The sequence below is a fragment of the Alosa sapidissima genome, chromosome 16 (genome assembly GCF_018492685.1).
Source record: "Alosa sapidissima isolate fAloSap1 chromosome 16, fAloSap1.pri, whole genome shotgun sequence".
Lineage (NCBI taxonomy): Eukaryota > Metazoa > Chordata > Actinopteri > Clupeiformes > Clupeidae > Alosa > Alosa sapidissima.
This window is the reverse complement of record NC_055972.1, coordinates 20,505,494-20,522,974: the sequence shown is the minus strand read 5'-3', so window position 1 is coordinate 20,522,974 and position 17,481 is coordinate 20,505,494. Positions and strand designations below refer to the sequence as shown.

Genomic DNA, 17,481 nt, shown 5'->3' with positions numbered 1-17,481 from the left:
AGAAAACCACTGTGTGTGAGGCTGAACTATAAAAAAAATCAGGAAACAGGGCACCAGGGGAGCGATTAGAAACCACTTGAGGTATACCAGGAAAACAGTAGCCATTAACAGAAAACATGTTCGCAAAAAAACAGCTGGCAAAAAGCAAAGAGCATTAGTAGCTCCACAAAGCAGCCCTGCTGAGGATGCGTCTAGGCATCAGGCAGTGTCCTCTGGGAGTCTGGGCTCAGAGCACCAGTGGTTAGAAAAGAACTACTGGAAAAGGGAAATGATCAGTCAGCTGAAAGAAACCAAATGAGCAGGTTGGTTTGTTTGTTTGTTTCTTGGACACAGTTTCTATATATTTCCTCTATCTTAATGTTTAGTACTGTTTATGCTTTACTAACAGTTTTTACTACACCTGTTTTTGTTTGTTGAAACATACAGTATATACAGTATATTTCCCCCAACGGATGAAAAGTAACATTAACAAAGTGTGATAAGTATTACCCTTTTAGTGCACGCAAATGGCATCCAAACCTTTCGTTGATGAAGTGAACATACGGTGAACTGAAAAATTACTGTAATGAATGAATGAATAACAGATAAACAAAGGAAATAATCGGACAGACAGATTTCATGCAGAAGTGCGTACCGGTGTCTGGGTCTGTGGCTCGTACCACGATCACCGAGGTGCCAATACCAGCGGTCTCGCGGAGCCCCAAGCGGTTGTACTGCTGCTGAGTGAAGACGGGTGGCTCGTCGTTGGCATCCTCCACGTACACGATCACCTGCAGGGGCACAAGCAGGCACAGCAGCCAGGCCAGAGGGTCAGAGCCAGGGGAGGAGGAGGAGGAGAAGGAGGAGGAGGAGGAGGAGGAGGAGGCGGGGAGCAGGGCTGAGTGTGGACAGAGTATGAGGGCTCCAAAACACCCTTTACTGGTGATGAAAATGTGGTGTTGATACTGTGTGTAGGTCAAAGCTGAGCTATAATCAGTCTGACCACATACAGATACAAGAACAGGGTCAGGGAACTCAACAGAAACCTCAGCATACTCTCACACCCTCACAAATAGACCATGACCACCATAGACCATGAACTAAACAGAACCGCATACAGGTAGAAATAGACATTCTACCGCACACACACACACACACACACACACACACACACACACACACACACACACACACACACAGAGAGATATTAATGTGGGGGTTACTGTAACCTGCACTATGTCTATGTAACCTCTTTTCCCAACCCATGCAAACACTGATGTTAGGGCTGTGGCTTCTGTTACAATACTCCTTATGCACAGATATTCACTATGCACACACACACAACCTCTCTCTCTCTCACTCTCTGTCTTTCCCATGCATGCTAACGTGATGCTTGTACCCTGACTGTGCTGCGCATGGGGCCCTGGTCACTGTTGTAGGCCTCCACCTCCAGCACGTGGGAGCTGCTGGTCTCCCTGTCCAGCCGTCGGGGTCCCCTGGTGATCAGGCCAGACAGGTTGCTGATGCTGAACAGCTGGTTGATGTTGCCTGCCGCCAAAAAACAACACACGCACGCACGCACGCACGCACACACACACACACACACTTCAGGAAAGGACTACAAGGCCAGTAGAGAAACACAGACATAGTCATATACACGTTCTGTTCATTCACAAGCTCTCTCTTTCTCTCTCTCTCTCTCTCTCCCTCTCAGACAGACAGACAGACACAGACACAGACACAGACACAGACACACACACACACACTCACACACACACACACACAGAATTGAGCACAAGCATGCGTGTGGCATGTGTACATCCTGTTAGATATAATGTTCAGAATGCAACCTCCAGATTGCCTTTGAAATGGCTTGGGAAAGTGCACGCCTGTGGTGAATTCAAATACACAGTCCCTGTTAACTACAAACCATGCCCACGCATAACTGTGCAAATTGGAAACAACATTGTATTTTTTTTTTTAAACAAAGAGAAATCTGATTGACCTCCAAAGTACAATTAAACAATTACAAAATGAGCAATAACAGCACTACCTCTTTTCTAAGCCACCATACATGCATGAATAAATGTGATTATACAACACAAAACTCACAGTGTGTGTGTGTGTGTGTGTGTGTGTGTGTGTGTGACTGGCTGCGGATTTGGGTGCATTTATTGTTTATTGTCTTGCTGTTCTTATGAACAATTGATCGCTTGGCCCCTAAGAACATGAGAACAGGAAGGAGGAAGTGACTCCACTCACCGGAGAGGATCCTGTATAGAACGCGTCCGTTCTCTCCCTCATCCGCATCTGTAGCCTGCACCTGCACGCGCACACACACACACACACACACACACACACACACATGCGCACGCACACACATGCGCACGCACGCACACACACACACACACACACACACACACACACACACACACACACATGCGCATGCACACACACACACAAACAAACAAGCAAACAAAAGTGAACATCTGTAAAATGCTGTACATTCATGTGTGAACACTCATGCATATACTATGGCGTCATTTAGCTGACTTAATTATGCGAGCGCATAAAGAATGAAAACGAGCGCAGATACAGACATCGGGAGTGTACATACAGAAACTGAGGGGTGAAAAATAATCTTGTGGTGAATAAAACTGTTATCACAGGCTCCATCTTCTGCTCGTTATCGCCAGATCATTTTTAAATTTGCTCTCGCTTTGAAACTTTCTAAGCTCCACAACACGTTATGGATTAAGGCTCGATCAGACGATCAATCATAAAAGGATTCGCCACTGCCACTATTTCTGGATTTCTGGATTCCTAAATAATAGCATGTGTCAAAACTTTTTTTTTCTCTCTGAATAAGCAATAAGAAAATATAAATATAATTTTGTGTACTATTGTTAAATTATTGTTATAAATAATTAAATTTTGCCCGTTAACCGTGCTATTTAACTAACTAGCTAACGTTAGCAAAGTAAACAGAAAGTGAATGGAACGGCTAGTGATGTTCACTAGCCAGGTAGCAGCTAAGGACTTTGGTTAAACTTGTATATTGTTGCAAACTAACCTACAATAACATACGTTTCAGCAACTTCGTGGTAGTTTACTAGTTCTAGCAAAATACTGTATATTAGGTTAGTTTATCAACCATCTCTGGGTCTAGAACCTTTGAGAACAGGTGGCTGTGCACAAGAGCTTTGAGACAGTGACAGATCATAAACAAAGCTATTTTTCTTTACTTCGTTGGAAAATACAACTTCAATGTCAGAATGTTAGGAAGCAGAGCTGCCAACTTTTCAAAAAACCTTGGAGTGAGATTTGGTGCAGCCAACCAAAAAAACAGCCATTTTGTTTGGCGCATTCAGCATCATTACTGTACAGCAAAAAAAAAAAAAAAAAAAATATATATATATATATATATATACATGTATACCATTTCATACATCAGTGGTTCTCAGTGTTGGGACCAAGGTCCCAGAGATAAATTAACATTAGAGTACCAAAGGGATCTACTAGGACCACTGAAATTCTAAAGAATGAGAACCACTGATTTACAGGTTTCTGAACTGTAATCCTTAGGCCTACCAAATAAAATAGAAATAAACATTTTTGGTTATTGGCTGGACTTGCATTCCTCTGATGTTATGTCATCATAGGGGGTTCCAGGGGCATGCTCCCCCAGAAGAAAATGTTGTATATTTTAACGTTTAAATGCATCAATCTGGTGCAGTTTGAAACTCAATTCAGAGGTTAGACTTGCTTATTTCTATCTATGGATGGAAATATTTGTGCTGTAGCCTAGGTCATAATAATGATGATACTGCAAGTTCCCAACCACAAACCATATTTGCTGAGTTTCACTTCAGATATGGTCAAAATTTTTTTACATTTCAGCACTCCATGAAATTATGTAGAAGTGGTCAGTGGTGTTGTTCAGCTAGTTAATCTAAAATAAGATAGTTATCTTGGTCATTTTTATGGCCACCTATATACATGCTATCCTACAGTATCTTCCTTTTTCAGGACAGTTTGGGCTACCCATATCTGGGAAAGTATGATGTGATAATCAGGGATGTAGTGGTAAAATATAAAATAAGAGGTGGAGGTGGACTGTGCCATGTGGTATAGGATTTAAAAAAAAAAAGGCATTCAGTACATGTTTGAAGATGTTGGAAGTTATTGTCCAATGTTTATAACAATATCAGTGGTATTAATTTATTTAGTGGTATACATTTTGGGGACAGCCGTGGCCTACTAGTTAGGCCTTCGGACCTGTAACCGGAGGGTTGCCGGTTCGAACCCCGACCAGTAGGAACGGCTTGAAGTGACCTAGCCCCTCACTGCTCCCCGAGCGCCGCTGCAGCAGGCTGCTCACTGCATCTTCACTGTGTGCTGAGTGTGTTTCACTAATTCACAGATTGAGATAAATGCAGAGACCAAATTTCCCTCACGGGATCAAAAGGGTATATATACTTATACTTACTTACTTATAAATGGTTCCTGTAAATGGTACATATTGATTTTTGAATGTTAAAAGTTGAAATTGGTGAATAAACTCTATTTCTGAAATTTCAGAGGTGGATAAACTGCATTTACTTGTGTTTAGCCTCCACTACATCCCTGGTGATAATATTTGCACATGTCAGGTTTGATATCAAGAAAAAAATAATTTGCACCGTTATTTTTTCTTCTTCATTTTGCATTAATGTCACTTAGGAAGAATGCTAGTAGAAATATATATATATTCATTAATCACATATTTTATCACATGATTAAAATTCTATTATTTTGCATTTCTTAACTTTCCAGGAGTATATGAAGGGTTCAGATGCAAAAGCCTCTAAATGCCACCTACGTCAAAAATGAGATAAAGATGGTGAGTGAATGCTCTCCTCACATAGTATACGTTAATCAAATAATTTAACTTCAAAACACACCAAATAACACTCTCTTCCTGGTCTGAAATATCGATTTCTATGCAAAAACCTATAGGAACCGGATTTTAAATGCTCATTTAAAAGAAATGTGGTCAGACGGATTTAGAGGGTTTTGCATCTGAACTCTTCATATATTAACAATATAAAGCAATTATTGTGTATCTTGATTGGGATTCAAATGAAAGCAAAGCAAGTTAGCCTACTTTATTAACTTAACTTTAGACGTAGGTCTATTTGATTATTTCAAATCAAATTTCAAAAGATGTGCAGCAGGCCTTGAGGCAACACAATATAGGCCTATTCTTCAGAAATATAGCTGATATAAACTGAAATAAACAGAAGTGCATGCACAAAATGTACACACATTATAAAGGTCATAACAAACAGAAAATACTAGTATTATAGTATAAATACTATAACTTATTTATACTATATTCATTATCTTTGAGTTCAGTTGAAAAGAATGGAATCTAATGTAAATGAATGTTGAAAGCAGAGTGCATCGCACTCATGTCGGCATTGGTGTCCACAGCAATTTAAAACACCATTCAGCCGACCGCCGGGAGTTCAGAACTGCGTTGGTGTTTATTATCTCCACGACTACAGGAGGAGGACTAGGAGGAAGTAAAGTTCTTAGAATATTCGCTCCCCACTTCGATGCAGCATAGTTTATTTCTCCCACAGGAAAACACTGGACCTCCCTCTAGACTCCTAAAGAGTCATGGCAGTTGCGAACCTCCAGTCACAATAATGATATGCCTACCAGAATTTACCCTCTTATGAATTGTTTTGCTTTATCAACCACCTCTGATGACACTGTGTCAATTGAACTGCTAATTGAAACTGCTAATGTGACTGCAAATGATAATATATTTTAACTAGATGTACCGCAGAGTGATACAAAATATGACCGCCGCCCAGTCCAGCACATGTTTTCCACAAAAATAAGTCACGCTGAAAGGCATATATGATTCTAACTGTCTCACTGAATTGCATTATGCACACTCAATTCTCACTGGTATCTGCTAGACAACAAGTACCAAAACATGATTAGTTCATAGATTTCACATGTAATATACATTTTATACAACCCCACCCCCATCTTGCCTGTTCATAATTCTGAGAAATTCTTGAATTGTGTGCATGTACATGTTTATATTTATGTGTGTGTGGGTGGGTGTGTGTGCGTGCATGTGCATGTGCTTATGTGTTTGCCTGTTTATGTGCCTGTGTGTGTGCATGTGCATGCATGCGTATATATGTCTACTGTGTGAGTATGTGTCATACGTAGGATTACTGTGAATTTTTGTGTGTGCGTGTGTATCTGTTTATGCACATGTGTGCATATGGAATGGGTTTACATGACCCCTGGAGGCAAACATACGCAAAAAATTGGTCATCCTAGGCCCTACGGTTCTCAAGATATTCACAGAAAACTGTGTCTGCCCTACCCTCCTTTCGGGGGGTCCAGTCCAGCGGGGGGGCTACAGATCAAAACGAAAAGCGATGGTTCCATGCTATCCATGTGGGGTTACATGCCCACCAAGTTTCGTGTACCCCGGTCTTACAGTGTCCCGGGAATCCTTGTTGGTGTACGGTCACTAAATGTACACATAAATTATTTTATTGTAAGGCCCCCATGAACGAAAGTCCACGAAACTTGGCATGCATTCGGAGGGTGTCATAATGATCCTACACTTTCAATTTCGTGCAGTTTTGAGCCAGAGATATTGTGTCGGCCAGAGATATTGTGATGAAAACACCTAATGTTTTGCTTTTTAATTTTTAACTAGGTGGCGCTATACATGAAATAAGTGGTAATGGGATAGGTTGACATGCCCCCTTAAGACCAACATACAAAAAAAGGTGGACCTCCTAGGCCCTACGGTTCTCGAGATATTCACAGAAAACTGTCTCCGTCCACCTACAGGCCAGTTGGTGTATAGTAACATATTATGTACTATAAATAACATTTATTAAATTAATTTATTGTGTGGCCCCCCATGAACGGAATTCCACGAAACTTGGCGTGCATTTAGAGGGTATCATAATGATCCTACACTTCCAATTTCGTGCAGTTTTGACTATGTTAGGTCACAGATACCTGTGATTACAACACCTCATTTTTACTTTTTTTGTGTTTAACTAGGTGGCGCTATACATGAAATGAGTGGTTATGGAATGGGTTGACATGGCCCTTTGAGATCAACATACAAAAAAAAAATGGTCCTCCTAAACCCTACGGTTCTCTAGATATTCACAGAAAACTGTGTCTGCCCTACCCTCCTTTCAGGGGGTCCAGTCCAGCCGGGGAGCTACAGATCAGAACGAAAACAGGAGTTTCCATGCTATCCATGTGGGGTTACATGCCCACCAAGTTTCGTGTACCCCGGTCTTACAGTGTCCCGGGAATCCTTGACGGAAAATTTGGACATGCGAAAAAAAAAAAAAAAAAAAAATCTGACTAAACCTATATGACCGCCGCTTCGCTGCGTGGCGGTCATAATAATATATATCTCAACTTAACAATAGCACTAGCACCTGTTCTTGTGAAGCAAAAGCATGTGGTGCACTTGAACTCGCCATATCGATTGACGGGTGTCGATCGTCTGATCGAGCCTTAATCCATGATGTGTTTCTGGTTGGAAAAAATACTTGTGGAACGTTTCATTGAAAATTCTCTGGCGAGAGCGAGCAGAGCCGATGAGCTGCCCAATGCGAACGTCATTTCTGTGCTCTCAATCAGAATTGTCACACATGTGAAAACAATTTTATTCACCACAAGATTATTTTTCACCCCTCAGTTTCTGTATGTACGCTCATTGACTTAAATCGAAGCAATGTCTTCTAGTGCTGGTGGACTGATGGCAATTGTTGGTATGGTATAGGCAAATATGGGAACCTGCCTTTATTTGTCCGGCTCTAAATAGAATCAATCCTGGGCATAATTTGAGGATTTACTGTATGGTAGCCTATCTCCTGCTCAACATGACATTAGCTGTTATGTTTATTGATAACAAACTCAACTAGCCTACTGATCAACTCGTTTTCACTAGCCTAACTATAAAATACAAGTCTATAGGCCTACCCAAAGTTTTTGTTCTAAGACATTTATTTCAAACATAATTTCAAGACACAAATTGGATACTTCAGTTACCTTGGTGCATAAATCCCAGAGAGTAGGCTACCACACCCCAGAGTGATGGGCCTTTCTTACGTGTTCAGTGTGGGGTATAAACAAGCTGAGAATATAGCGGTGTCACGTTTGCCTGTCACAGACATGGGGAGCTCTTTGAAGCTTGGGATAATGTGGTACAGTTACTACAGTAACAGTAGTTTATTTTACTTCTTATGTAATATTTTTTCAATTTTATAAATGCTTTGTTTAAATGCTGTTGGAACAAATAGTAGTTGATTATAAAGGCAACTTTCTGTTGCAATTTTCTGTGTGTTCTGGATTGGTAACTTGTTAAGCCAACATGTTCTAACATTGCATAAACATTAACTGCAGACACAGTGGAGAGTTGATTTGGTTTATACCAGACAATTTAGGTACTGTAGACCTAACTAGGCTATTTGATCATGTAGTCTATGTTTGGATCATAGGCATGATGATTCATTCATGGCTTAATAAAATATCAACATCATTGATGGTCGAAAGTGGGCCAGAGGTGGCGATCCGATATCTGGAAATCTGATCTCACTATGGGTTTGTGTTCACAATTTGGTCCCCCTCACTTTCAAAATATCTCCTGCGCCCCTGACTAGAATAGTATACAGATCAGGATTCATAGAAGACCACTTCAGAATAGTCCACTGTTTGGGTCATATAGTATAAGTATATAAATATATATACTCTTTTGATCCTGTGAGGGAAATTTGGTCTCTGCAATCCGTGAATTAGTGAAACACACACAGCACACAGTGAGGTGAAGCACACACTAACCCGGAGCAGTGAGCTGCCTGCTACAGCGGCGCTCGGAGAGCAGTGAGGGGTTAGGTGCCTTGCTCAAGGGCACTTCAGCTGTGGATGTGGGCATGGGAGAGCAGTGCTCAACCACTTCCCCAGCCCACATTTTTCCTACTGGGTCGGGGATCGAACCGGCAACCCTTCAGTTACAAGCCCAAAGCCCTAACTAGTAGGCCACGGCTGCCCCCTCATTATGCTGTGGAAGGCCAATGACCTGTGCCTGAGACAGAGCTTCTGCATACTGGACAGTATGTTGCAGACCAGGAAGCCTCCTAATGATGAGATTTCATTGTTCCCTGGACCCTGCACCAGATACAGCAAAGCTGCCCCAAAACTTAGCCAATGCCTCAGCCATATATTTCAGAGTAGATATGAAGTTCTTTTCTCTGAAAGCTTCATCACATCATAGAGCTGATGTGACATGCCAAAAAAGGACATCTCTCCAAAAAGGATTGTGACCCTGCATTTTTGCCATTTCCAGTCTTGCTTTTTAGTATTGTTTTCACAGTGGAGTCTTCAAAAGTGCCCACTGATGTAGCTTGAACTTAGATTTTACCAGTTTTCTTTGGCTCTTTGTCTTTTAATTTGCACTATCCCTCTGTTCAGTCTGGGGTCACTTTTCCTCTTACGGGCCCATCCAGGAAGGTTGGCTAAAGTCCCATGGACCCTAAACTTATTTTAAGAACATTTGCAACTGTAGTCACAGGATCATCAAGCTGCTTTGGAGACGGTCTGACAAATTTTACTTTTAACATTTATCTGATCTCCTCAGACAACTCTCTTCTTTTCTTTGCTCCATGTTCAGTGTGGTACACACAATGATATCAAAATTCAATCACTGAATTAAAATTTTGTTCTTGAATTTCACATTAAGGGACTGACAGCATGACCACAAAAACAATAAAAAACGTATTGAAAATATACTTATGCACACACACACACACACACACACACAGACACTGGAGCGTTGGTGCTTAGGTACTTTTTTACCCTCTACTCAACGTTGTCATGGTAACACTATTTTTGCCCTGGACGGTCTTGTCCCACCACAATGGCTGTCACCACAGCGAGCGAGAGAGAGAGAGGGGGGGGGGGGGGTAGCTTGAAAGAGGAGAGATTTCTTTTTACTCAAGATACACCACACACAAAACAACAACTTATCTTTCCAACACACTGGCAAACACAAACCCCTCATAACATTTAGTAGTGGGGTTGTGCTTTTTTTAGTTTCTACGATATGGAGCAGATACTCGTCTGTGTGTGTGTGTGTGTGTGCGCGTGTGTGTGTGTCAGAGAGACAGAGAGTGACTAAGAGGGAGAGTGTGTGTGTGTGTCTGTGAGAAAGGGAACGAGAGAGAGACAGTGAAAGAGAGAGAGAGAGAGAGAAAATGAGAGGTGGGGAAACAGAAGATGAAAGATGGGGAGATGAGCAGGAGATGTGTGAGATTGTCTGTCGCCACTCGTCTGTGTTTATATGTCTACATCTGTCTCACTCTTTCAACTCTTTCTCTTGCTGTCCATCTCTCTCTCTCTCACACTCTCTCACTACATCGTCCACTCTCTCACGTGCACACACTCCCAAATAAGCCTCTATCTCTCATACACACCTCTTTGTTCCCGCCCCCCAAAAGTACACACACACACACACACACACACAAACTCACACACACACAAACTCGCACAGAGAAGAAAAGGCCTTGGCCTATGTCTCATTAGCCTCATAAAGAGATGTGGAGAAGAGAAGAGAGGGAGAGAAGGAGGGGGGTCCGGAGAAGGAGGAGGGATGGGGGGATAGGGTGAGGGTGACTGAAGAGAGAAAAGCAGAGTGGGGGGTTCCCTCTGTCCTCTCTCTCTCTCTCTCTCTCCCCCCTTCTGATTGATGAATAGGGCTCTCAGCACAGGCCAGTACCACCACATCGCTTCACAGGGGTGTCTCGAGACGCCTGAGACGAGTCCGCCGAAAACAAACTCAGGCACTTTAAAAAAAAAAAAAAAAAAAAAAAAAAGGCTAATCAAAGCGGCGGCAGTGAACGGCCATCTAGTGCAAGGGGTGGCTACCAGACAGACTGATGGCTCTTACATAAACAATGGCAGCCGCGTAAACTAAACAACTTCTGGAACACGTCCTGGTCCCCACATCTCCAAGTCACTCATTCTTCTAACTTACACCCCCTCCCCCCCCGCCCCCTCTCTGTCTTTCTCTCTCCATCACCCTCACCCCAAGAGTCTCCCCAGTGAGGGAAAGAGAGAAAGGAAGAGGGAGAGGGAAAAACAGAACAAGAGAGAGAGAGTTGGTCCCTGTGGAGTTTAGGAGACACAGAGGGACACAGAGGCTGTATAAGGTAAACTGTCCGTTTCCACATGCGCACGTCTTTAGATTCATTAGTTAGTTAGTGAGACGTTAGTTAGACGTTAAATTAATATTAGAGCATGCTTGTGCTTTTGAGTTGGGGTGGATTATTTTAAAAGTGCATATAAAGTATGTGTGTGTTTGTGTGTGTGTCTGTGTGTGTGGACGTGTTTGTGTGTGATTGCTTATTACTTTATCTCGCATTGAACTCGTGGGAGATAGATAAAAAGTTCTACGAAGTATGGCTAATTTCTGAGAAGAGGCAAGATAAGAGGTTGAAGAGGATGAATGATATGTGTTTGTGTATGAGAGTTCCCAAATACGTGAGACATTGCAGCGAGATCTCACAGAGAGTTGATTATTACTGTGTGTCTCTCTGTTTGTGTGTGTGTGTTTGTGTGTGTGTGTTTATGTATGCACGTATGCGTGTGCATCTGAGAATATGTGTGCATCAGAGAGAAAGTAAGACAGATGGAAACGGAGTGTTGTGCAAGTGAGAGATAAAAAGTGTGTTGTTTGACAGCTGTGAGATGGAGGGAAAGTGATGAAATGCGGTCACATGAGGGAATGAGAGCAAAGAGCTGGGTCATTCCACGTCAGTTCAACCAGGGCCCACGCACTTAGGTCTCAAAAAATTCTGAAAAAATTACCAGGTGTACCTATGTTACCCAGGAGACACACTGTAAAATTACTCTTATTTAAGATCAATACTTTCCAAGATACAGCCAGTTTTACAGGGGGAGGGGGGTGTCGATTTTGTTCGGCCTCTTTTTTTTGTCAAAGTTCACAAGCCCACAGCGCAAGAACTAAACCATGTAGGAGGCTCAAATTTTGCATGCTGGTACATAGTAGTACTAGGAATAGTATGTAGCAAAATCGTCACGTTTGGTCTGGATAATCCTGCATGGTCATAGCTGTCCCTCAAAGTTGATACAAATTTTATTGGAGTTTTTGGCTGGGCTCTGTTTAAGCCTTCAGAAGACATATTTGTACTCAACATAGGCTCTTGATTTATTTTCCTTACTGAGATAAGTAGAAACACTCTCACAAAAAGCAATGAACAGAAAACAAATCCCTTCAGGGTCTGAACAGCAGACCTCACAAGTCTGAAAAATCATTTTGGTTATCATTTTCAGAGCACCCAAACATCTTGTGGGAATATACAAAGATTTTTTAAATATGTTTTTCTTTATTCTCCATGATCCCTTCATTTTGAAAACACCAATTTGACTTGTCTTATGCAAATCTTTCTTTTTTATTTTCCACCCTGAACATGGGCAAAATGCCCCATTGACATCAATATGTTTTATATAGAGTCACCACACTGCCACCTGTGGTTGTATAGAGTAACCTGTGGTAGCAGGTGTGTTTTATTCCAGAGATTAAGACATGCTATGGTGTGGACAGACGCTCATGTACTGTAACTGTCATTTTAACTAAGTGTGTGTGGGAGGGAGTGTGCTTAATAGGAGAGGGTGAGAGGCTGGGGTGCAAGTGTGTACTAATGAATGTGTGTGTGTGTGTGTGTGTGTGTGTGTGTGTGTGTGTGTGTGTGTGTGTGTCAGGAGGTGCTGACTAATGATCTGATGCGCTCTAACAAGCCATCTTACTCCGGTGGCCTTTTCAGAGCTCTTGTGGCATTTGCTCTTAAACATAATTTCACGTTCCAGTGTGTTTGCATTAAAGCGAGAAGCCGGGTTTGTCTGCTCCACATTAGAGACAATGACATTTACAAATGCTGCGCTGGGCGCGGTGAGAGAGGAGAGAGAGGAGAGAGAGGAGGGGAGAGGGGGGAGGAGAGGAGAGAGAGGGGAGAGAGAAAGGGAGGTGAGAGGGGGGAGGAGAGGAGAGAGAGCAGAGAGAGGGGAGAGAGGAGGGAGAGAGGAGGGGAGAGAGGAGGGAAGAGGGGGGAGGAGAGGAGAGAGAGGAGAGGAGGGAGAGGGGAGAGAGGAGAGAAAGAGGAGGGGAAGGTGAGAGGGGGGAGGAGAGAGGAGAGAGAGGAGGGAGAGGAGAGAGAGGAGAGAGAGCAGAGAGAGGGGAGAGAGGAGAGAGAGAGGAGGGGAAAGATAAGAGGAGAGGGGGGTGAGAGAGGGAAGGGTGGAGGGAGGGTGAGGAGAGGGAGTCATGATTTGATATGGGTGAAGGGCTATTTTAATAAAAAAACAATTTGTATTACACCCAAGAAAGTCTGTCATGCAGTGAGTCTTGTTTGGCCGTTTATTTAATGGTCACCTAATTGCTTCAAATGCCACCTATTTGTGCATGTGAGAGTGTGTGTGTGTGTGTGTGTGTGTGTGTGTGTGTGTGTGTGTGTGTGTGTTGTGTGTGCCTTTGTGTATTTATGTACGACTGTTTAACTTCAGGGTTAAAGTGATAGCATAAGTGATGCAAGTCATGCACAGATTAAGAACACACCTTGACAAATACCACCCACCCACCCACACACACACGCACGCACGCACACACACACACGCACGCACGCACGCACGCACGCACGCACGCACGCACGCACGCACGCACGCACGCACGCACGCACACACTTTGTCTCACTCGTTTCTTCTCCTCCTTCCAGTTAGAGCAACAATGAGCAATCTACCGTTCAACATATCCTCATTCCTGTCTGCTCAGGATGCCCCGCCATCCAACCTGTCCCTGCTCGTCAACTCCACGACCCCGGTGCTCCCCATGACAACCCATGACCCCCTGCCCATCATCATCATCGCTGCCTGCCTCTTCCTCCTCTTTGGCGGCTGCATTGCCTTCCTGGCCGTCTGCTGCTCTGGCGATCCACCGGACGGGGGTTGCGAGTCCGGCTGCAGCCCAGCCGAGGGCCTCTCCTGTGGGACGCCTCGGTCCAGCGAGCCCCAGCTCAAGCTGTGGAAGCGCCTGGGCTCGATGCGTCGCTCTGTTTCTTCCTCCTCCTCCTCTTCCTCGGTGCGAAGGAGCACCCCGCAGAGGCGCTCGCCACCGCCGATATCGGCACCCCTCATCATGGTGACACCCCCCACTGCCACGGCGACCACGCCTCAGAGGCACAACCTGCCCCCCCATATTGCCATGCCCTGCCTGTTGCAGTACGCCACCGAAATTTGACCTGAAATACCTGTGGCCAAAGCGGGACCCAACTTAGCCATCTAACCACTACAGATAATGACCATTAAATGACCATCCAACATGAGTCCTTGAATTTCCCCTTGGGGATCAATAAAGTATCTATCTATCTATCTATCTATCTATCTATCTAGTCTAGAGGAATTATTTACACCCACAACCCCTGCTACATGACCCCTAAATGCCCCTTAAAAATCAAGACTGCTGGAAAAGCATCTTCAAGCACTAACTGACCTGCCTCACCAGCTGCCCTGTGCCATTTGAGAAGCGAAACGTGCCTGAGGGCTGTTACTCTGAGAGAGTGCCACAGTTAGCCACAGGTATGCGTCTGAGCAAAGATAGTAGGTTAGCCTTTCAACCAAACCAGAACCCACCCCATTGATTTCACATGCTGATCTAAACTTCAAGAAGACTTGCTTTTTGACTACTCAAAGTTCCTGCTCACTGGACAGAAGGAACTACAGCAACAACAACTGATAGTTTCTCTTCACAGGACTAAACCATCACTAGAATATTTCTGATGGTGACCTAATAATCTCACTTCTACATAGACAACACAAGGATTTGTAACAGACACTGTATGATATGTTAGAAGTGATCAGATATGTCTGTTGACTTGACACTTGACATTAACATTAATTGTAGTTTTTGGAGGGTTATATCATGATGTGTATGGGCAAAAAGAACTGGAGAAAGAGTGTTTTGTTGAGGAGTTTCTAGTCAACTTCATCCAAAACTGTGGTTTTAGAATGCTTGGGGTTAAGATTGTTGGGCCTGTGTTAAAAAGCTACCATGGCAATGTCTTTGTGTCATTTGTTGATGACCACACAGTAACCATGGTTTCCTCCAACTCTAGCAGCACCCTTTTTTAGGTTGTGTATTTAAAATCATATCAATGCTCATGGTACAACACAAACCCCCCCCCCCCCCCACACACACACACACACACCCAAACTTGTACACACTGATACACATACAATCGTTCTCTGTCTCTCTCTGTCTCTCTCTCTGTCTCTGTGTGTGTGTCTCTCTCTCTGTGTCTGTCTCTTTCTCTCTCTCTCTCTCTCTCTCTTACTGTCTCACACACACAGCAATAACACTTGTAAATACAGATCTGGGCAGAGGTATACGGTCACCACAAACCACAGTTACCATAGTGTTGATTTTGTGATAATAATAAATGTTCTTTTTGAAACAAAAACACAGGCTGCGTGCATGATATATGACTATATGACTTTGGGTATCCGTGTGTGTGTGTGTGTGTGTGCGTGTGTGTGTGTTTATATTTCAATATATGTAGGACTATGTGGTGTTGAAGAGGAGTTCTAGGGCAGAGGGGTCACTGCTATGTATGTGCATGTGTGGTTTTATGCTGGGTGTATCTGAGCGTGAGACCATTAGTATTTCTGCTTGAATGTGTGTGTTTATGTCGGTGATGTTGTGCCGTTGTGGTGCTTGTGTGATTTGTAAGTGTTACTGTGCATGATGTGTCCGTCTGTGTGTGTGTGTGTGTGTGTGTGTGTGTGTGTGTGTGTGTGTGTGTGTGTGTGTGTGTGTTTGTTGGTGTTGTTGTGTGGTTGTGGTGCTTGTGTGATTTGTAATGATATGTGCATGATATGTCTGTGTGTGTGTGTGTGTGTGTGTGTGTGTGTGTGTGTGTGTGTGTATACCTGTAGGATGCTGGTTCCCTGTGGCACTGTCTCCAACACGCTGGTCTCGTAGCTGTTCTGCAGGAAGATGGGCCGGTTGTCATTGACATCCAGCACCTTCATATACACCGTGGCCGTGCCTGTTCTCCTGCCCCCTGCGGGACCGTTATCTGTGGAACACACACACACACACACACACACACAGACACAGACACAGACATACATACATATATACACACACACACACACACACATACAGATACACACACACCCACACAAACACACACACAAACACAAACACACACACGCACACTCACAGTTTACAACCGATATACAGAGTAAAACTACACTCTTCATCCGTCATATATATCTTTATATATATTGCTTTCAGTATTGTTAAACTTGGGCATACATGTAAATGTCTGATTCCAGATTGAAGATCATTTGTTCATGGTTCAATACAGAGTGCTCTGGATATAAACATCAGCTAGACAGCAAACAGCTGTTTGCAAGTGTGCAAGCCAGCCAACCTGCAAAGCACCGGAACTCAGGGGAGACACAGAAACTGACACATATACCTGCAATACTTCAACACGAAGAACTATGAGCAGACCCAATGGTTTCGGTGTAAACAGGAAACCCTCAAAGTTTTTTTTACTTTAGGAGAAAAATATAAATATTGGTGGTCTTAATCTCTCTCTCTCTTTCCCTCTCTCTTCTCTGTCTCTCTCTCACTCTTCTATCTCTCTCTGACTCTCTGCCTCTCTCTCTCCCTTTCTCCTTCCCACATATAGAAACACACACACACACACACACACACACACACACACACACACACACACACACACACACACACACACACACACACACACACACACACATAGACACAGACACCCCCACACACAAGTACAGTACACACAGGCACAGGCACATGACATGCATGCACGCACAAACAAACACACAAACACACACACACACAGGCACACGCAGGCACACACACACACACACACACACACGCACAGGCACCCACACACACTGACTCACCGATGGCCTCAATGACTAGTGTGTAGGAAGCCTGGAACTCCCGGTCCAGTCCTACTACTGTCCTCACAATCCCGTTTCTGAAGCCGACACTGAACTTCCCATCTTGGTTCCCCCCTGCATGGCCCACACAGCACAGGTCACACACACATTTTGCTTTACTTGAGTAGTTCAAATGGGAGCAGCCACAGATACATACACATAAATGGACACACACACACATACACACACAAACCCAGACACCCGCTCACACACAAGTCCTGTTTTACACCTGTGATGAAGTAGCTGAGCTCAGCGTTGAGACCGGCGTCGTTGTCGGAGCAGTTGAGCTGCACGAGCATGTGATCCCGCGGAACACTCTCCAGCAGTGACACGTTATACACGGGTGGGAAGAAGGTGGGAGTCTCATCATTAACGTCCATCACTAAGAGAGCAAGA

At 43.7% G+C, this 17,481-nt stretch overlaps 2 protein-coding genes across 4 annotated transcripts in view; one reads left to right on the top strand and one right to left on the bottom strand.

Annotated features, from left to right (window-relative positions):
- cdh23 (cadherin-related 23) overlaps window positions 1-17,481 on the bottom strand; it is a 248,528-nt gene that overhangs the window by 56,063 nt on the left and 174,984 nt on the right. For all 3 annotated transcript variants that reach the window (XM_042065046.1, XM_042065047.1, XM_042065048.1), the window contains exons 24-29: window positions 17,315-17,467; window positions 17,047-17,160; window positions 16,024-16,172; window positions 2,242-2,302; window positions 1,379-1,527; window positions 635-770 (exon numbers count right to left, since the gene is read on the bottom strand). In XM_042065046.1, coding sequence (XP_041920980.1) covers window positions 635-770; window positions 1,379-1,527; window positions 2,242-2,302; window positions 16,024-16,172; window positions 17,047-17,160; window positions 17,315-17,467 — 762 coding nt within the window. The remainder of the gene's footprint in view (window positions 1-634; window positions 771-1,378; window positions 1,528-2,241; window positions 2,303-16,023; window positions 16,173-17,046; window positions 17,161-17,314; window positions 17,468-17,481) is intronic.
- LOC121684911 (uncharacterized protein C10orf105-like) lies at window positions 11,146-14,457 on the top strand. Its single transcript, XM_042065051.1, has 2 exons — window positions 11,146-11,234; window positions 13,815-14,457. The coding sequence occupies exon 2, from the start codon at window positions 13,826-13,828 to the stop codon at window positions 14,333-14,335; it is 510 nt and encodes a 169-aa protein (XP_041920985.1). The 5' UTR covers window positions 11,146-11,234; window positions 13,815-13,825; the 3' UTR covers window positions 14,336-14,457.

Excerpts from the sequence above, each read along its gene's own strand:
- LOC121684911 (XM_042065051.1), top strand. The coding sequence starts at position 13,826 with ATGAGCAATCTACCGTTCAACATATCCTCATTCCTGTCTGCTCAGGAT.